Source organism: Tympanuchus pallidicinctus, unplaced genomic scaffold, assembly GCF_026119805.1.
Source record: "Tympanuchus pallidicinctus isolate F22 unplaced genomic scaffold, pur_lepc_1.0 scaffold15, whole genome shotgun sequence".
In the NCBI taxonomy this organism is placed as follows: domain Eukaryota; kingdom Metazoa; phylum Chordata; class Aves; order Galliformes; family Phasianidae; genus Tympanuchus; species Tympanuchus pallidicinctus.
The window spans coordinates 6,581,195-6,602,882 of NW_026294669.1; the positions used below are offsets into that span (position 1 = coordinate 6,581,195).

Consider the following 21,688-nt stretch of genomic DNA (forward strand, 5'->3'; position numbering starts at 1 on the left):
AAAACTGAGCATGTTTGTGCATCCAAATGTTTGGTTGTGATTCAGAATGGAGTGCCGTGCTGAGGTTACTGCTGGATCTCAGTGAGCAATTTCACTGATGCCTCAATAGCAGTGCTAGAGAACTGTGCAGTGTTTACCATCAGCAACTCAGATGAACTAAGCCTAGCAGTATAGACAACACTGAGGAATAAGTATTTCTGGCTTTGGCTGATTTTTTTTTTTTATTCCATATAGAATATTTTTTTTAGGTCCATAAACGATGTTAAGAAAAAGTATCTGAACCTGATCATTTTAGTTCTTGCTTTTTACATTAGATCCAAAATAACATCTTTGGTAGTAGGTATTATTGCTCAGTAAGGAGGGAGGCTAGATTTTTAATATTGCATTTTTTATCATGTTAATAGAGCTGAGAAGTAATTAGACTGCTGCTGGCAATCTTGTTTTATTCCACATGGTGTCATCACATGGCAGGGATAATTTTAATGAATTTGAAGTGTGCTGGTAAAATTGTTTTCAGGATGTAACAGAAATACTACCAAGTACGTGAAAAACTTTTCCCTCTGTGCTGCCAAAATAGTTCTATCTGAGAGCTGCTAAGAGACTGTTAGCACATACTTGCAGATTGCATTTATGTTCATCACTAATTTTTTTTTGAATCCATAATTGTATTGCACAGCCTCTACTGAATGGTAGAGCAGATTGACTTGAAAGAAAGAATTACCGTGAGCTTCATGATGAACTCTCCTCATTGGTGCGGTGTCACTGCATTCCACTCGCCAGAAAGGTAGCAGGATGGTAATTAAGAAGTGAAGCATCTTGCTGTGAGTATTTTATAACTGTCAATTGGTATGAGGAAAACTCTTTTATGAGTCATCCTTGTGAAACTTAGCTCAGATCCATTTTGAGATAATATATAGCAAAGCTTGTCTCTGTGGGTGCATTTCTAACTCTTTAATTATTTTTGTCTGTTTATTATTATTATTATTATTACAAAATATTATAAATACAAGCACCTGAGAGTCCAAATTGACATTGGCTGCTGCTAATGCAGAATAGTAACCACCTTGGCTCAGGCAAAGAGTAGTCAGTGTGGCAAGAACTGTATAAAATTGGTCTGTTACACTGAGAATTTACCACCACACACATTGGAATGAGTTTGGTCTTTAGTTCTTGACTGAAATATTACAGAATTTTGCTCTTATCGCTACTTGCAGGGAGTGGAAATAAATAATACCAAACGTAAGACAAAATTAAAGATAAATCTTTCTTAAAAGACTGTTCTGCTGTGTCTGCAGATGCAAATGAATTGAATAGTTGGACTTTCTTTTCTTTGGAAAAAGACAAGGGGAAAAAAGCAACTGAGCTGTCATCTGTACGATGTGAAATACAGTTCCACTGATCTTCTCATTTTGGTTGCTGTGACTGCCCATATCCAGGACTGGTGTTATTCAAAGTGGATATTTATAGAGTTGTATAAATATACATGGGCTGTAGGTGGGTTGTTGTACTGGTACCATAATGAGTTGTAGTACTGCTTTCAGAAAAAGGAAATTGTCAGGCTGTGCATGCCCATAATCAAGTCTTGGAGACATGGGTTTAGATGTTAGTAGTGGAAGTAGGACTAGGAGTAGTCAAAGCTCAAAAGCCATACAAATTGTTTTAAAGTCCACACAGTTTAATTCTGAATTCCTGAGGCAGTAGTATGAGTGATTTATCAGTTTTATCTGTGACAAAGTTAGATTGAAAAGCTGACAAAATTGATGAATTCATTTTTTAATACAGTGAATTATACTTTGTATTGTCTTCTGGCTTTTCATATAGAAATACTGCATCAAAAGCACATCAAGAAATACGCTCTGCAGATCGTCTTCTGCTTCAGAAAGACTTTGCAGTTTTACAGTTTTAACAGTAACATTAAATACGTTCTATTGACTGCTTAGTGATATAATGTTGATTATTCTTACATTCCCAGTGCTGATTCACTCCACCTTGTCCTTTCTGAGTCAGTCTGTTGTTCTTTATGCTGTATTCTGAAAGATTCTAGAAAGCTCATTGTCTACAAAAATCCAGTCATGTTTTACCATTGTTTTAAAGTGCTTTGGCTCCATTTTCTTTGTACTTCTTTCTGTTCAGAAGATTTTAGAAGAAATACTACATAGAAATGAAGAAAATTTCAGATAAATGCATTCCCTGTCAGATCTCTTCTGGTGCCTGTCAAACCTATAGTGGTCAATTATTTTGTGTTGTAGAATATATATATAGAGAGAGAGATAAATTATATCTCTAATGATGTAGTAAAGATTTAGTGGGAAGATAACATGTATTAACCCATGTAGAAATGCCTGCAAAATAAGTACAGGATTTAAAAGAATTTTTTCTTACATTGCTTTTAAAGTAAGAGTAAAGTATTTACTTACATTTGAAGGTTTCTTACATAGCTAATGCTGGCTTTCACAAAAAATGCATGCATTGTTTTTTTCTGCTTCAACTCAAGATGGAACTTGTAATGTTTCAGGTTTTTGAAATCGAACAGGGAGAAACTTTGACTTCTAAGAAAACTGATAGGGAATTGTGGATCCTGCTAAAAACTTCTTACAAGAGTGAATTTGCTGTGACGCGATAGCCTTGAAGGAACATTTAGGTAGTGGGACCTGATTCTGCAGTCATGAAAACTGGGAATAGCAGAGAGCTCTGGAAAGGTTTGGCAAGTGTGTGGGGGAACTATGGCCTTGCTGGGTAGAATCATGTTATCCACCTGCACGTGCCATGCTGGTGAAGAGCCCAGCACAGCGAGCAGAATGTGGGCAAAAGCTGCGGCGTGCAGAATCTGCAGGCAGGGAGGGCTGTGGGATCACCCAGCTCACAGCCATGTGCTGTTGCTTTCCTCCGTGTGTTCAGAGACTGGCAGTCCCCAGGTCAGTGTGAGTCTAGCAAGAACTTTTTGAATGTTTTTCTTGATAGGCAGCAGGCAGAAACTGAACACAGTTTCCAATGGGAGATGGGAGGTGTAAGGAAGAGATACTGATGGCTCATCATACTTGGAGATCTGCTAATCAAGGGGGGCACTGGGCAGAGTGCCCTCATGCCTCAGGGGACCTGAAGAACATTACTGTATGGCAATTCCAAACCCATGGTATTTGGAAAATATTACCTGGGCCTTTTTTTTTTTTTTTTTCTCCAGTCAAACCAAATTTCTGTTTAGCACTTTCTCCATTAGTTTTATAGTTTCTTCTGAGTTGCCTTGAACTTGTTTAGAAATGGCAGTTTGCTCATCCAGTGAAATGAATGTTATTAACAAAACTGCATTTACCTCCAACCTTGGCACTAACACCTTTCACTTGCAGCTGGAAACAGTTAATGTAGATACAGAACAGTTGGGTAATTGGTAGCAGATAGAAATTATCGAGCTAGTATGAAAGTTTTTGTTGTCTAATGGCTTGAAAAGGGCCAGGCTACAATCTATTTTTCCTATTGTCCATGATAGTTAAACTTCAGATTAACTTTTGGAGGCTTCTTATTTGGTTGTATTTTTTATGATTTGCAGTTTAGGTAGAAATCTGGCAAAAGAAGTTAAAATAAATCACTATGCACCATTTTGTTCTGGTGGCTTTGCAGGTAAATTGATACACTCCCGAGGACAAGAAACATGTATTTTTGCACTTAAAGTACTTTGCCATTACTCATGAATTTTGCATGGCAGTGGATTCCAAAAGCCAGCATATAAAGGAGAAGCTAGACTTGACTGAATGCTGAGTCAAGACTAAGTCTGTATTTCTCTCTGCTATTAATACTCTTGCCACTGTTATAATGTACTTTTTCTTTCTTCTTTTAGCTATTTACAGCTAAGTATGGATAGGGGAGTTTTTCTGACACAGTAAAACTTATCTAGGAAATAATATAAGCAGCTCAAGATTGCTGAAGTTATTATTTGTCTGCTGGCATAAGCAAAGATACAAAATTGAAGTTAGAAATGTGTGGTGGAAGAGTTTACAAAGAAAGCACAAAGAGTCCAATGTAAGTGAGAGCTGAATCCAGGCACTGGTCAGGGCAAGCACTCATTCCCTGGGCCCATTCAGCTTGTGCCAGCAAGGCTGCTGCCAAACCTTTGGGAAGTTTGCTCATCTTCCCCAGAAGATGTTTACAGGGAATAGAAGATATGCCAGTGGAAGGTGATGTTTCACTGTCTCCTCTTGCCTTGGTGTTAAACAGAACGTGTCAGCACAAAAAGTTTAATGCATTGTTCCCAACTTGAGGATTTGTGGTTGTATTGGTTTAAGCCTGCTGTGAATGATGAAACAGGTTTTCCATCAGCATTGCTTTCAGATGAAATGTCAGCAATTCTTGCAGAAAGTGTTTGTCTCTTGTTTTTGCCTGTCACTGGCACAGCGAATGGCCAACTTCTGTGAACCAGTTCTGTGCTCAAAGTATCTGACTCCTGCTTTTGTCCCAGGCAAGTGAGTAGAAATTTCAGTAGTTGTTTATCTACTCCAAAATAAAATAATCATAACAGAAGTGATCATGAAGGATGGTGAATTATAAACTGTCTAGGCTATAACAGTACTAAACATGTGAGAATTAATGCATAAGGGTGGTACTGAAAGGTTTTCAGTTTGGCATTCTTGGTCACGATGCTCTGACAGGCCTCTCTGCAGTGATCCATTCAGATAAGGTGAAACTGTAATTCTCTGAGAGGAATCAACAGCAGAACAGGGATCTGCTTGCAAATATGCATTGGGAAACTGAAAGCCCTCTAATTTTCCATTCTGCTTATTCCTCTGAAGAGATGAACTTTCCGCCCACACCTTTGGCCATTTACTGATCACCTCTACCTGCAGATGTAACAGAGCTGTGCCTACCTAAAACAAACAACTGGTCCAGCATATACCATTCTGGTGCTGGAAAGGGTGCTGGCCTCTGCGTTTTCTGTACTCTGGAGAAGGGCAGCTTCTTTATGAGATCTTGCCTGCAGTACTATATGGATTGTCCACGGTGTGTTTTAGTGTTCCCTGTGTTGGGGAATAAAAAATCACCAGCTGCCCACTTTTACCACTGCTGTGTCTTTTGACCTAGGCAGAGCAGTATCAGTCCAACTGCAGTCCCTCGGTCGAGTTTGATGTGGGCATTATGTGTGTTGCCATCCAGCAGATCACCTGAGGTCTGAATTGTTAAAAATAGTAGCATGCTGCTGGAATAGTTACGGGATCTGTAGACTGAGCTAACAGAGAGGTACCAAGTGATGAGTATCAAACAAAGGAAATATAAATTTTGGAGAAAAAAATTGTACATTTAAAATTGCATTAAATTGCTCTCGCTGTGCATGTGTTTATAGTACTTTGCTATTTTCTAAGAGTTCTTATCTGAAAATCGATTAGTGAACTGGCTATGCATATATCAGTGCTTACCAAGACTTTCTGTTATTGTGCCAGATCTTAGCAAAACACAAAAACAGACTGAGAGAAGCAGACCTCGAGGGGAATGTGTGGTAAATCATCAGTAGCAGAAGAGGCATGGCCTTCTCCCCCATTCTCAATCTGAAACATCTGTCCTGTCTTTTCATACACAGACTGGATTTTAAGAACTGGGAAGGATCAGGATGTTTCTTTTCATTCTGTTCTTTAATTCCAGCCTCTATCTTAACATATATAAGATTTTTTTACCAGTAAAATTTTGTTGTTTGTTATGCATCATCTGGAATTTTCAACTCTCTCACTGCTATGTTCTTAACTTTTTCCTTCTAGAGCCTGTGTTATCTTGGGTGTCATATTCCTCCTGTCATCTATATGTATTGTGATCAAAGCTATTCACGATCTTGCAAAGAGGGTTCTTCCAGAAGTGGTAAGTTGATTCATGTTCTTTGAAGTATTCACTTTATCCCTTACACTGCCAGTGAGACAGAGAAAGGCCAAAGTCTCCTTCTAGTTTTTAAAGGTATTTATAGGCTTGACTCCACATTTTCTTCTCTACGGTTACATCTACAGGCCAAGTCTTTCTCACCATAATCATTTAAAACTTTTATACAGGACTGCAGAAGTTTACTTAAAGTGAGGCAGTCTCTCTGGGCGTAATGGAAGTGGTGGAATTTTGATAGGAGAATCTTTCCACAGTTTAGTACTATTTCATTATCTTAATTTGGAAAAAAGCTTTTCTTTTCCCCCAGCTCTTGCCTCCAATTCCAAAGCCACGTACAAGTAGCAAGAACAAAAGAGGTAAAGGGAGAATGCTGGGTGAAACAGCTGGCTTTTCAACCAGCTCACCATGGACCATCACAAAGGGTTTTTCTCCTGCTCTCTGCTTTGCATTGGTTATGAAAGCCAATCCCTACCTGGCCTACAGAGCAACTTTCCCCAGGAGCCCTAATCTCAGCTCTGCTCTGTCCTATCCTCCTTGCTTCCTTCCAGCAGCGGTTATTAACTTCCCTGAGCTCTATTCAGCCAAATCAGCTGCTCATTGGAAAAGCCATTTGGCAGTGGTTGCACTCCCAGAAGACTGTTCCTAAAGTGCCCCGAAAAGTTAGGCTTAGATTTAGTTATTGTATAAACTACCTGACCTGGGCGTTTTGCATTCAGCCTTGAAGTATTGTCTATTTGTAATGTCTACAGACTTTTACGTCAGGGCTTCTCCCATACAAGTATCACTCTTCATATATAATTGCAACTCCTTACTTTCCTCCAAGAGGGGAGGCAGAGCTGGGGAGGGGAAAAGAAAAAAAACTAAAATGAAATTTGAGTCCATTACCATGTTAGCAGTGCAGATGACCTACTGGGTGCTGTATTGTCATGGCAACTTTTGAAAAACTGGCCAACAACAGAACATAGTTTTCAGTAGCATGGTGAAATTTGAACAACCACAAGTAGCATAGCTAAAGCCTATGAATTAGTGCATTATTGAATTGAAGCCAGATGCATTGTATGGCTGAAAGTGATTCGTGTTCTCTTTGCATTTCACTTTTCCTCTTTTCCACTCTTCATAATTTACTGCCTCCTCAGTTTTACCAGTGTAAACAGCACATGTAGTTATTCCCCAGCCTGGTTCTGTCAAAATGATCTAGGTTAACTTGAACACTTTTAGTAGTCATTTCTTCAACTCAACCAAAACATTGTGACAGAACTGGGTTAGGGAGCGAGTGTGGTTGTCTGTGTGCCAGCAAAGCAGAAGGAAATCCTGGTGAGGATGGGGGAAGACCCTACACTGATGGTCAGGTAAAAGACAACCTCTTAACTTAGCTGTACCCAAACAGTGCATCTGGCTGCAGTTTGACTTGTATTGAGCGAGAAAATGAAGTCTAGGTATAAGAAGCAGCAGTAGGCCAAGAAGGCTTGACAGTAGCATAGGTCAGATTAATTTGGATGACTCAATCTAATTCATGGGGGGTAAATAAACATCCAGTGTTTTCAGCAGTAGAAACAAAAGTTTAAAAGGTATGCCATCTTCCATCATTACAGGTATCATCTGTAGGTGAGGACTCTGTTTCTTACGTGGAAAGAAAAGTCTCTGAGACATGTTGTAATTTCTTGTATTTTAACTTTTAATTTTTGAAGTCTATGTAAAGCAGGAATAAAATTTGATATCTACAGAAAAGTGTCCAGAAAGAGCAGGTCCCACTATGTTTCAAAGTCCTGTAGGAATTTGCTCAGATCCCATCTGTAACAGACTACCTCGGATTCAGACTTTGGTGGCCTAAAAACTGTATTGAGTGGGTGGATTCTACTTACATTTGACCGAGTATGAGGATAAATATTTTGTTCCTGTGACATCAGGCTGTCTGACTCTCAAGTAATATCAATTGTTGGAAAGATGTGTCTGGCAGGGCACAGACTGTGGCTCTCTAGTTGCAGGGTGAATGCCACATGCACACAGAAAGGGTTTTTCATACCTTCTGATTTTGCCTGGAAGGTAGGTTGGAACAAGGAATGAAAAAAACATGATGCTTCTGTCCTTCATCTCTTAAATGACAAGGCAAGGATTCTCTTCTCAAAGTCTTCCAGTACCTTGCACTGTGTGAAATTGATTCAGGTAAGGGTTTCATAACAGTTGAAAGATCTCTTTGTAAACTAAGGATAACACTGGCAAAAAAAGACAACTGAGAGAACAGGATTATAACAAATACATTACTGTGAATAATAGCCAGTGAGGTATTGAACGTAAAGCTTACTTTATTAAAGATACTTAAGGAAAAGAATGTTGTTCAGTGGAAACCTGTTCTGTTGCTCTAGCTGTGCCCAAATCTGATATGATTTTCTATTTGTGTAATGCTCCCTTAGCATTACTCAGTGCTCTCAGTCTCAGTAGAAATAGTTTTTCTTCCCAGTTCTTTGGGTCTTTGCTGGTCAAAGATGTTTTTAGATAACCTGCAGCCACTTAGGCAATGCCATTAGCTCAGAAGAGTGGAAATCTGCTCAAATGCAATCAGCCAGAGCATAAGTTTCTGCTTCTACTCTTCTATCTAGAGCGTTGCCAAAGTTATACAAAAGTTACCAAACTTATACAAAAGAAGCATAAAAAGCTCCTTACTGGAGTAAGATGACAGAGGTTACAGTGTCTCACATATGAGTCATAATTGCATGATGCTTTTGTATAGTTGGTCTGAAATAGTCTTTCTTGAAGCAAAGGTCATTAAAGGTGTGGGTACTTTTCAAAGTGTTGTGTGAAATTTTAAATGTGTGACTTCAGTCTGTGGTTCAACCCAACTGGAAAATATTGCTCTCGGTATTCAGATGCTGATTGCAAACTAATACTGTCAATTTTTCTTGAAGACAGAAATTGTTTTCTGAGTGTTGCTCTAATAGTTGTGTGCATCACTGTCAGAACTGTAAAGTCTGTTTTTCACATCTTAATTTGTCGTAAACTTCCATGACTTTGCCAGAATTAGAAATTGGAAGCAATTGTATCTTCTGCATTCATCTTAATTTGTGTTAGTTTAAGAGAAAATAGTATGCAGTGGACAGATTAAATTTAACAGAACAACCAATCAGGTATCCTTTAGTGAGTTGCAGCATGCTAAGATTAAAAACCTAAAAATATAGTTAATCATTTTGGAATCATTCTGGATCATTTATACAAAGTTTGTTGTATTTCTTGTTGTATAGAAGATATACAGTGTTTACTATCTGTCTGTTTTTACTATTCGTGCAGTGAGAAAGATTTTTCCTTAAAAAGAATTTGAGATCTTCATTACAGAGATTCTGTTGCCCTTGAAGTGGATGGATCATGGCCAAGGGGCTTTTATGAAAATACTGCTAACAAGAAAGGATGAGGAATTCATGTGACTAAGAAATCATTTGAAATGCTTTTTCAAGTGTTTGGAACACAGATTTTGTTTGTGTGGACATTAGAAAAGGAGTATGTTGTATTTTTGTCATTTTGTACAGTGATTTAAGCTGCAGGTCTGACAGTCCTCACCAAGATTCAGACAACCAAAAAGAGAATGACAGTTGTACTTATGGCATTTCCAGCTTGAGCACCCCATCCATTTCATAAGGGGCTTAAATGTCCACAGCTCCTTGTTAGACTGCAGAGAGGATCTGCTTAATTTGCAGGCCTGGCTCACCGGATAGCTCAGTGAGGCATTTTTCAATCACTTAGCTGAATTCTCTTTTATACCACGCTGAGCACAATTTCACTGAAACACACTGAATGACAGTAGTTCCAGTGTTCAGAATTTTGAGGGGCACAATCCTGACAGCAGCAGGTGGGCCTGCTTCTGTAATCTGCATCTCTGCACATCCCATGGCTTTGGGGATCCAAGCTTGTGTTTCCCTGTTTCTTCTATCGATTTCTAGAAACAGTTTTTAAAGCTCTGTATGTTTTTAGTATCAGCAATATCATGTGATGCTGTAATTGTGCACTGTGGGAAGGAATACTCCATTTTGTGGTTTAACTGTTTTCTGCTATCATAGAACCATAGAATGGTAGATTTTCAAAGAATTTCATTCGTTGCCTCCATAATTCCTGTATTGGAAGTGGTACTTAATTATTGTTTCCCAGTTAATCACCTCCATCCCATCGTAAGCCTACTTTCATACGTCCCACTTGTCCTTTCTGACAACAGGAGAGCCTCTTCTGTCTAATCACTTCTCACATGGGAGATATTCATTATCTTTGGTCACCACTGACTTCCTTTGTAAGTTTCTTTTCAGTTTTGTCTCCATTTGCAGACGGTGAAGCCCAAAGAGCCCGTATGATTGAAGGTATAAGAGTCACCAGAGACTGATATTTTATATTCATTTTTCCAAATTGCTGTTGAGCACTAAATTGGTATTTCTACAGAACTTTAAACTGTAACTTCCATATTCTGCAGTCAGTTGCCTGTTCAGAAATTGCCACTGCTATGTAAACTTAGGGTTTTTCCTATGCACGTTATGTTATCTAATAATTGAAAAGAAGCCTGCTCTGAAAAATGGCAGTCTGTGTCAGGAGAGTTGGCCAGTGAATTAATTATTCACATAAAGTAGCATAATTAATGTAAGAATTGAATTCTATCATGGGAAGAAGTTTCCTTTTCAATAATTGAGATATGTATTAATCCCCAAGGTTTGAAATACAATCCCTGCTGCTAGCATTTTCAATATTTGTAATACAGAGCAGTGCTTTCCAACAGCTGGTCAATAGGATTATATTATTGTGTTTTTAAATGAGTTAAATCATGAAGTCATGAATTATAAAGTTGACAATAAAATGTAGAAATAGGAGAAACTAAAGGGAACTAAAAGGACCTGTTTGTCCAGACAGCCTGGAAACCACCACCATTGAATATACATGGTGAGAAGCATAATGGATTGTTGTTCTCCTACGTATGCCTTTAGGAGCAATGTGCAGAGCCCTGTAGGTGAAAATCCCGTCTTACTTATTGCAAGTACTACTAGGGCGATTCCTCCAATGTTTCTACAATTCTTGTGAAAAATATTATGAAACCAACCATTCTTTCTATGTAGGGCAGTTTTTGACTTACATTGAGCACCAGAGGACAGAATCAGGTTCATCAGACAGGTGCTGCTTTTCAGAAAGCCATGCTGGCTACACCTGATTGCCTGATTGCCCTGTATGGGCCGTGAGATGACATCGCTGGTACAGAGGTCACACTGGTAAGCCTGTAATTCCCTCAGTAGTCCTTCCTGCCCTTCTTGTACACTGGAGTCAGATGTGGAAACTGACAGTCAGCTGGGACCTCCACAGTTAGCCTGGACTGTAAATGAAGATGAATCCTTTATGTATGTTCTGGAGATGATCTGAATGACATCTCAGCTTGCCTGGAGTTTGCAGAGATGCTTCATTTTCTTTTGGAGACAGATTTGTGTGGGTGTGTATGTAGACACAGTTTCTGTATGCATCAACACACAAGCACAAGTTATTTCTTGATCAGGCTGTGACCTCCTTTCTCATTTGTCTGAAAATGTTTTTAATAAAAGCATTCATATTTTATGAATTTAGAGATGTAGTGGCACACCTCTAAACTTGTGAACACTTGTTTTTGAAGGAAGTCTTATTTCTCTCTTATCGTTATCACATAGCTGGGATGCTTGCGTATTTGTTCTAGATTTCTTGGTGAAAGAAAGGCATAGGTGTGCTGCAGGGAGGCCTGGGCAGTGCCCTCTGTCTGGTTGAAGTGTGTAATTCTGCCGTGGGTTTTCTCTGTGTCCTAAGCATTGAATGTGTTCGGAGGAAGGGGTGGCTATGAATGTACTCACTTGGAAAGCACAGAAAAGTCACAAAATTCTTGATTTGTCTTTTTTTTTTTTTTCACAAGACAGAGGGACGCACTGCTACAGTTACAAATCCCGCTTATTCCTGTTCTCATTTCCTATGTAGCAGCAAAACTTTATTTTTGTAGGTCCTGTTTCAGCATGATGTGCCACGGTTATTATTTCAGTGATGAACTCCTGGCCCCTAGGGAAAAAAATTGCCACTCATCAGTTCTTTTTTTTTTTTTCTTTTCTCCTCACTTTCTTTGTTCCTAAAGCACTTGCAGGAGTTGTTAGAAGTAGGCCAGCTGCTCTTCTTTCCAGGGTATTTGGAATTAAATTTTCTGATAATTTTGGCTGTTCTTCATTACATCTGACTTAGAAAGTTAATCAACATTTGGCACTGGGAATATAAACCTTCGCTGTGTTTACCCTTCCACTTAATTTTAAATGAATCATTCTCAGATCACGTAATTTCACTTGGTTCTTTTTTTTCTACACTGTTGAGTATTGAACCTAAAATAGAATCACTTCTCTGTGGCTCAGAAGTGATTTACTTTTTTATTTTTTTTTTCCTAGCTATCAGATTCAGAGTATTTTTCCTCCTGTTACTCACAGCATTTGTTCTCCAGCCTATGTTGGCCACAATAAGACAATTCCCATTGGAAAAGGAATTACCATTTCTTTATTGTAGTTTCAGAGAGCTTTATCCATAGGCAGTACCAACCCTGCAGACTTGGTGCATATATTTAGTGCTACTCCATAATGTTGATGACGTTATGCTTTGATTTCTGCGTTTAAAACTCACATTAAGCATAGTTTTCAAGCATTGTTTTGTGCTTGGATTTGCTAGGGTTAGCATTTGACAGCTCTCCAATAACAATTCTTTTTTTTTTTTTTGCCTTTTTACTTTCTCCATGTCTATCACTATATATTCTTGAATAATAAGTATGCAATGGTATATTTCAATTTGACTGTTGCCACCAAGAATTTGGAAGCATTTTCTACTTGAGAAGGCTAAAAACAGCCCAACCCAGCAACACTGAGAGTGACTGTTTTAATTTCACCTGGGGTTGTAAATCAATACCCATTTACTATTCAGTTACTGCTTATGTTTCCCCAGATAATAGTATAACACGTGTAATGTCAGTGCAGTTGGGCATTTGTCCTCATTAGTATGGCAAAGGACACTTTTTTGCAAGAGTAAGCAAGCATCACGCCATATTTCTGACATTTCCTTCAGAACAAAGAAGGAAAATGTAATCAATTTGTATACAAAAGACGTGATGCACATCTGATGTGGCGCCTCCGATGCTTTTATAAATGAAATCCCTTGTAAGATTAGGCTGCTTGTAATTCTATCACATATTATTGATTGCTGAACGGAAGCTAGGAGTGGCACAGTGTAGCTTTTTGAGCTCTAGTTTATTTGCTAATTCAGTCATTTATATTAAATGCGTAATATATTTAACATCAGCTGCTGAATTAGAGGTCAGTAACAATACAGGAAATACTGCTTGTGACCAGTGTGCCTAAGGTGTGTCCTCATACATGCTTCTCTTTATTTTCTTACATACATGCATATCATTTATTGCATACCATTTCAAATCAAATGACTGAGCATATGAATTATACTTTAGAATCTAGTTTTATAATGATCACAGTGATATTTCATATGGTATGATGCTTTGCTGTTTGGCCTTAAGCAATTAATTTAGCCCTAAAACAAGCATGCTGTGATTGGTGAGGATGTTGCAGATATGAAAACCAGGTGAAATATAGCTGGTTACTTTTCCTCAGCTCTGGCTTACAAGTTGTTTTAAGGGATTAATGAAAAGTCTTGCTTTCAGGTCTTAGCACAGCGATAGGAAGTAAGTGCTGGCCATGCGGTGGGTTGTGTGATACAGATTGCTGGTCACCCCTTAGGTGATGCCCTTCACAGCCCCTGTCCTGTGATCAGCTCTCACCTTACTGCTGTCATTATTTACTTCTTGAAGTGCTCTGTTCCATGGAATTGCTTTGTCACAGTGCTTCAGCACCAAAGGTGCAAGTTGAAGCATTCATAAGAATTTTTTTTGGTGCTAATAATAGATCTCTGTGTCTCCGTGTGAAGAGTTTGCTACCTGAGTCAGACACGGGGCTGTCTGTTTGTTTTCTGATGGTGCAAAGCAATTAAAACCTTCATCCCTTTTGAAGTCAGCTGATGAGATGGGCCTCCAGCTTCCCAGAATCTGCCTCTAGGCTGATTACATGAACTATTCATTACTTGTGAGAAAGCAGGATAGAAATTTGGACTCTCTAACTGTATAAACATCATCCTTCAGGAGAAGAGCAGGGGAACCAGTCCTTTCTGGTTACCTTTGGAGAGCGGCCTGCCAGCAGTGTGCAGGATGGGTGAGGTGAGAGGGAGCTGCTGAGGCGCTGCAGGATCAGGCTGATGTGGGGATGCGAGACAGGTGGCGAGGAGCAGAGAGGGGCAAAATCGGTATTTAACACCACAAAGCTGCTCAGTTTGGCCTAGGCACAACATTGCTTCTGCCAACAGCAGCTACAGCGTTCCAGAAATACAGACCTCCCTCCTGAGCCAAGGCGTCTCGTTTTATTTTAAACCCTTCTTTCCCGGGCAAGGCTCAGCAGAGAAGAGGTACCATACAGCAAAACACTGCCTTCTCTGGGTCCAGGAGAGAGGAATGGGATGAAGGAGTGGTACCAGCAGCTCCCAGCTGTGTCCAGGTCAAGAGAAAGCTGAGGAGGGTGGAAGGAAAGCTGCAGCTGTGTGAGGAGAAGCAGCAGCTTACCTTGGGTCAGAGTACAGGAAGGCCAAAGAGGAGAATCACGCATACAGATTTTAACCTTAATTTCACACATGATGTGACCACTGGTTAGGAGCACTGAAGATTCTTTCTCGCTCCAATACCAGTAAATACCTTTTTGCTCAACACTGTAAACTGAAGGTGAAGTGAAAACATTTCTGCATCCCCAAAGTGAAAATGAGTGTAAAGGGTGGTAAATGCAGGATGGAGGGGGAAAAAGTAATGGGTAGAAATAATGTGGTTTGAAAATAGGGCAAAGTCTTAAAGTCAGAATTAGGAAGATGCCAGGAGCACAAATCAGCTAAAATTTAGTTACTAGCCTGAGAATTGTGTTAGAGCATCTCCACCTACTAAGCCAAGCACTGAAGCATCCCCTGCAGCTTTTTTTAGTTTCTACAATAGATTTGGAAAGATCAAAGTCTCAGTACCATCAACAAATTTTCCTTAAGCCTCAAGATGACTTCTTTTAGTGAGATATTTGAAAGCAGGCACAAAAGAATTGTCACGTTTTTTGAAGGCCTCCGTTCTCATTTGCGCGGGTGGGGACAATGCATTGGGACGAAGTGCAGGAAGGCTGCCTGCTGACCACTATTATTTCCTTTCTGGGACCAAAGAAGGCATTGTATGAAAGCTTTCTTTTGGGACACTCTCACCGTCAGGCTGAGCAGCTAGCTTTGTGCACACTGTTGTTTTATACATGAAGCCATCTAGTAGGATGGCATGTCCATTCACTGAGGGTTCGTGTAGGGTGTAATAGTAATGAGTGAATATGATCAAAAGAAATGGAAAAGGAAGAGCTTTATTTATGATGTTGAGAAGCTTTTACCATATGGAAATGATCAGAATTTAAATTTTTATCATCTGTCACAATTTGCTGCTGCTGCTTTAATTAAAATAACACCATGAATACGTACGGGGAGTCTGGCAAGATGTGCTTCGTGCTGTTAATGACCGTCAGATGCTAAGGCAAAGGGACACAGAGGGGGCACAGTGGAGGGAAGATCCTGAGGGAGACAGTGCCAGATGGCTGGGCTTATTTTATTAATTTAGCTCTGCGTTCTGGCCTCTTGTCTTCCTTTCTCCCAAGGATGGCTTGGTTCACTGGCAGTCACTTCACATCATGGTACGACGTGTTTAACTCTCAGAGCGCTGCAGCAGCAAGGGGAGCACACCTGCCCCGTGTGCCCTTGCCCTGTAGCCCTGAGGATCAGGTGGTCAGTGTTGTTCCTTCCAGCTGTCACATCCTCTGCGACCCTCTGCTATGTGGCCTAGAAGCAGAGCCAGCTGCTGTCCTAAACCACTTCCAGCCTCTCTCCCTGTGTGTGGGCCCCAAGGAGCATTTCGAGCAGCTCTTTGCCCTGTTGCAAAACCTTCTTGCTTGATGCTTCTTCCAGCTGCCTGGGCATCCAGAAAGCACAGCAAAGGCCTGGGAGTCAAAGTAGGTGATTTTTTTTTACACTTCAGTTTTGTCTCCTCGCCTGGTACTGCAGCGTCGGCCGCCTCCGTGTGGGTGTTGTGTGGAACTGCTCTGAGCTGGTGATCATTAGGTATTAATTAAGTTTTGACATCCAGAGGAAAAAAGAGGGAAAGGAATCTTCTGACAAAACCTATTCTGAACAGACTAAAGCAAGGAGAGGAGACTTTTAGTTACTTCCCCTTCTCTGTGATGGCAGAGAAGCTCTGATGGATCAGATCTCCTGCTGTATTGGTGGCTGTCGATTTAGTATTAGAAACAAAATGAGCTTGTGCTCTATTATTAAAAAAATAATCTGGAAGTTTTTTGAGTTCCTGAAATCTCTATAGAATTTTGGCTTAATTAATTATTATCTATTTATTAAGAACATGCATCACATTTAAGTTGTCTTGGCTGCCAGTAAAGCAATTAGTGAGACTATTTTTGATCACGATACAATAGCTGGAACACATGTCAAGATGCATGCCAATGGTCCATGAGTTTGGTAAGACTGAAAAATCCCAAACCACCTGAATTCACCCCAAAAATCTATGGTATGATCGACATACTGTAGCACCCCTTTGCACTGCTCTTTTCATCCCCTTCACTGTCACCCTTTAAATCCTGCTTGACTCTTTTCAGCAGCAGTAACTCCTGAGAGGCAGTTCCTGTTGCTCATCAGATAGTGACCAACTGGGTTGATATTCTGGAGCAAGAAAAAGAAATGCAGGGCCTTGAAAGCATCATGATCAGGTTTTTGTCACTCTTACAATTGCAAATTAAGTGCAAAGAAATTGGCTCATCTAAGGAACGTTTGTGTGAGAACAGCACTCTGCTAGCTTGGGGTGGAGACTCAGTGGTCCTTGGGTTGATGTTGCACGTTGTTCTGCTTCAGGTTATTCTTACTCGTGCTGTATATTTAATATTAGTTAAAATATTTAGTTAAGTGTTAGCTGAGATTAGATTAAAATTGGAAGACCAATGAGAGTTTGTCAGACTATCAAAACTATATCTTTAGGCATAGTAAATATACTAGGCTGACATCAAGAAAACGTTACTAGACCTTCCATAGCCCTCCAAAATTGCTTGAGTACAATCCAGTCATTTTGGTAGAATAACTTTATCCATGTTGTTTATCCCACTGTTACCCAGTTGCCTTAATTCTGTTTTCTGACTGCTTGTGTTCCGTGCTCTTTCCCTCAGCACATTTTGTTGTAATATTCATTATTGTACCAGGACTAGAAGGAATGGGCTCTTGGCAGAGAATGAAGTAGTTTGAAAGTACAACATAGGAAACTGTACTAAAACATACCAAATACTGTTTGGTATGACCCCCAGGCTGTGGGGATGTGAGCACGTCACACCTGTAATTAGCAATACCTTGCTAAGCAGTTTTTCATCCTTATCTCATTTCTTTGCACCTTGAGTTGCCGCTAAAATAAAATAATGGAAATGGATGGAGCTGCTGATGAATCATCGTGACAGTGTTCACTGTAAGAGGGGGTTTTGGCCAGAGTATTTCAATCAGTAACAGGGTCCCTGTGGCACTGGCCCACTTAGACCTGCAGATAAAAATATTCTTGCTGTTTCCTTTATTTGTACTGATGTTACAACAGCTTAAATTAAAGCTTGTTTTAAGAGTAATATAATTCATCTACTTTGAAGCACTGTGGTCAGGTGGCAAGAAGAAACACAGGGATTGCTGTTAGGTGCCTGAATGCAGCAGCTGTGTTTCAGTACCCAGCGGTTTCCTCGCATCCCACCTGTAACCATTGGATTAACACAGTGGAAGGGCGATACAGGGGTGTAATAGCAAAGGGACCAGCACAAATGGGATGGTGTTACAAAGGAAAAGTCCTCACCCATTTCTGAAGATCCAGGCTCACAGGAAAGACTCCACAAGGGAGGGATCTCCAACCAGAGATCTTTCCACAGTGGCAGTCAGCCATTAAATGGGATCTAAGAGAGGTGCAGGCAGGCTCCACCCCTTCTGGTCACACACATGAATTGCCTTCAGCTGTGCTCCTGTTTCTTGGACCAGACTTTACATTACTTTAGAAAGGATATTGAATTATTATTTCTTGCACACAAAAAAATCAACGAATGTCTGATAAGTGGAATCTCAGTCCTTCATCCTGCATGCAGACTTCCTTATTGATTGCATTAGACGTTAGGTTACTAGGCAGCCCACAGTCAGCCCAGCAGGTGGTTCATCTCCTCAATCTCAGGAGTTTGAGTCTATTCAAAATGTGTTGCTTGGAACCATCATTAATTATGTTTGCAAGAGCAATTACTGCTATCTGGAAGCCATAATCTAGGAAATCTTTTTCTCAGGTTGTATACTTGAATGGCACAAATAATTGCATACTAACTATATTAGTATTTGTAATTTAATTATACTGCACAGTACCAGAAAATAGACTAATGTCTGACATCTTTTCTTTCAGGATGACTTTCTGTATAGTGTCTCCGTTTTAAGTGGCATCCTCTGCACTGTTTTGGCAGTAATCAAGTTTATGCTGGGCAAGGTCCTTACAAGCAGAGCACTGATAACTGATGGTGAGTGTGAATACAAATCTGTTGCACTTACAGATTCTCCCAGGGAATGTGGTAGACCCAGAGATACAAGTGATCCCTGCACAAGGGCAGCTGGGGAAGTGTATTGAAATGAGAAAGTGGAAAAACACAAAACAGAGCAATTTTTGACCTCTGGCTTCTTACATAGATGCATCAGCTGCAATGAGTACCTCTGATGGAAGTCAAACAGTTAGTGGGTAGCTAGTGAGCAATAACAGAAAAGTTAGAGAGAGCACATAATACATTAGGTGTATATAGGCCAGAGGTTGGAATAGTGTAGGGATATGACAACAGTTTGTAGAGATTTGGCTAAGTCACATCTGTCCTCATTGCCTACACCTGGTGAGCAGGTTCATCCCTACTGCTGAAATATACAAAGTCTCCTGCAGAAAAAGTCACTCTGCTTTCAGTAGGATCTCAGCCATCATTCAGACGTCCTCCTATAGAGGTAATTTGCTGCCCTGGTTCTTTTCCTGTCACCTGCCCAGTACAGCCAGTACAGTAAGACACGTGGAAAACAATGCCACTGCTTACTGTCCTGCACCCTGCCAGGGTTTGTCACGTGGTGAAACTCAGGCAGTGCTTGGGAGCTCTCACTGCTCCAGCCCTCGGTGCAGGTGCCCAGCTGTTGCTCTTTGTAAAGGCATGTGCAAGGCATGCTTTGAGGTGAGCTCCAGCACTCCTCTCACTTACAAGGCTAAAGCTTGTGGATCTTCAGAAAGCTCCAGAGGGCTGCTCTGGAAACATATGAGCCCGTGGGAGGATGGAGATGTCACAGATCCCTACAAATCTCCATCACATGACAGTTTGAAATGTTCTGTTAGGATACACAGTACTGTGTAAATGATTCATGGATTGTGGAATGTAAATTATTTTACTCTGCTAAAAATTTCATTTTAAGGAAACTCAGTTTTAAGTTTACTCTTGGGATGCATGTAATTACTTTATCTTAAGATATTTAAACCTACTTAATTATTTTGTGATAGATGGGAACACATACATTTTATATTGTCCCACATATAAATACTTTGTGTCTATTTATGTATGAAAATAAGCAAAAAAAGAAACAGCAGTGCAGAATGTAGAACTAAGCTCCTGCCTCTCTCTGTGTGTAGCTGCAATAGATGTTGTTTCTGTTCCTTAGTCTAGATTTTCCTAGACATTTTGAATCAAAAGGATCTCCAGCCTGCAAAATGGATTCTGGAAAGGATCCTGGGAGCTGCAGACCAGTGATTCTGCCTTATTTTGCTGTCAGTGTAAGCAGGACATGTTTGCTAGGCAGATTAACCTCCACTCTAAAAAAAACCACTTGTGGCTTGTTTTTTAAGCAGCCAGTTTTTCAGACAAAATATTAGGTGAAAAATTCCTGAATAATTCTAGCTTTGAGTTGGGAAATTGCTTCCCTCCTAATTACATCCTTGAGCTAATTATATTGCCACTGAGCTGGAGCTTGCTCATTCTTTGATTAAAAAAATTAGGGAATAAGATATACAATTACCTTGCTCTGCTTATTACCTCTATTTTCTTCCTTCTAGGGCTATTTTAGAAAACGTAGGAGGCTGGTATTACCGTGTGTACTTAAATATCTTCTTGCACAAAAAAACATTTACATATATGCTTAGTTGATTAACAACCAGGAGGAGACAGAATGATTCAATACCCGAGACAGATATGCAATTCTTTTTTTAGTGTTTTCTGTTTCCTACTAACTTACCTCCTGTGATCACTGGCTGTGTACCAGCAAACTGTATTGAGTAATTCAAGCATACATTTTTCTTTCTCAAAAATACATGTATTTTTTTCTCTTGTACATGCCAATCTCTATTAAGGAGACATATATATATGTACATATTTAAAGAACAGAGCTTTACAACCATAGATTTTTGAAGCCTAAATGTATTAATCCTCATGAAACAAAACGTTACTTGTACGATTTGTGTACAACAAAAGTTCATGGCCTTTTGGATAATAAAAACAGCTCTTTCCTATCTTGAATCTTGTACCATCTCAAAGAACAAATGTAGGGATGAGACAGACAGGTCTGTCTGTAGGTTTTAGATACCCATTTCCTTCCCAGATTTTGCCACCTGTTTTTTCCTGTGCTGACCTTATGCACAGAACGTGGTGTCTGGATTCATACCCGCAGCTGCTGCATGATTTCCTGCCACCAACAAAGACAGGTTTCCCTGAATGGAAAAGAGACAATTTCCTTTGTAAGTAGCTTTTTGATCATTTGGAAGCATCAGCCAATAATGACAAGAAGATGTCTTATTATTTCCTGACTTTTGGATATCATGCTAATAGAATCTGGATTAAGCTGGTACATGGAACTGGCACTGGTATAAATTTATAGTGAATTAATTTATACTTAATATATTATACATGCACAATATATATTTCATTCTCAGTAGAAGTAGTATGTTATACTTCTTGGGAATACAAACAGACTAGGCACTAACAGAGTGCTTTGGGCATATGCTAGTTTAGATATACTGGTATAATTATTCCAGTAATCAAGCACGCATATGCAAAATTTGTGATCCCAGTGGCATTACCAGTCACAAAAAATTCCAGATCCTTTTCTCGTAGCTCTGGGAGCCTGATACCTTTGTATTCCTCAATCTGCCACAGACTTGCTAAGTAACACGTGCTTTGCCATGCAAGGTTTCCTTTGGATTTAAATACCTACTGACAAAGGTCTGGTGCATCTTAAAGTATGGATGGATTATAAAAGTATTTCAGCTATAGAAGTAGTCAAGTGCTAGCTGCATCTTGGAGCAATGACTTAGTGTGGATGGGGTGGGATGTGATCAGCCTGGCTCAAAGAGGACATTCAGAAGTAAGTGTCATGCATGTGGTTGTTGGCAGACACGGAGAATTGGGCTGACTAAAGTTGACTTAACACAAAGTATTGGCTATTTCAAGTTAGACTTTTTCCTTTGTCATCAAGGTATCTACCAAATGAATGCATTATCAGGGACATTTTTTTGTTGTAGCACAGCAGCAATGCATTCTGGCTTACTGTGGAACATAAAAATCAGAAAAAGGGAGTTTGGAAACGAAAAGAATACAATCTTGAAAAATAATCTCTGAAAAATAATCATAATAACAAAGAAGAGCTGAAGGAAAAATGACACTAATCATTCTAAATCTCTGGAAAGATTTTA

The 21,688-nt window shown here is 39.7% G+C and overlaps 1 protein-coding gene across 9 annotated transcripts in view; it reads left to right on the top strand.

The window, feature by feature from the left end:
- The window catches only part of TMEM163 (transmembrane protein 163), a 106,412-nt gene that overhangs the window by 78,147 nt on the left and 6,577 nt on the right, over positions 1-21,688 (top strand). For 7 of the 9 annotated variants that reach the window (XM_052674880.1, XM_052674879.1, XM_052674874.1 and 4 more), the window contains 2 exons: positions 5,739-5,835; positions 18,392-18,503. In XM_052674880.1, coding sequence (XP_052530840.1) covers positions 5,739-5,835; positions 18,392-18,503 — 209 coding nt within the window. Of the gene's footprint in view, positions 1-5,738; positions 5,836-18,391; positions 18,504-18,871; positions 19,073-20,639; positions 20,735-21,688 lie in introns of those variants that run through there. The other 2 variants (XM_052674875.1, XM_052674878.1) reach the window with 2 other exon arrangements.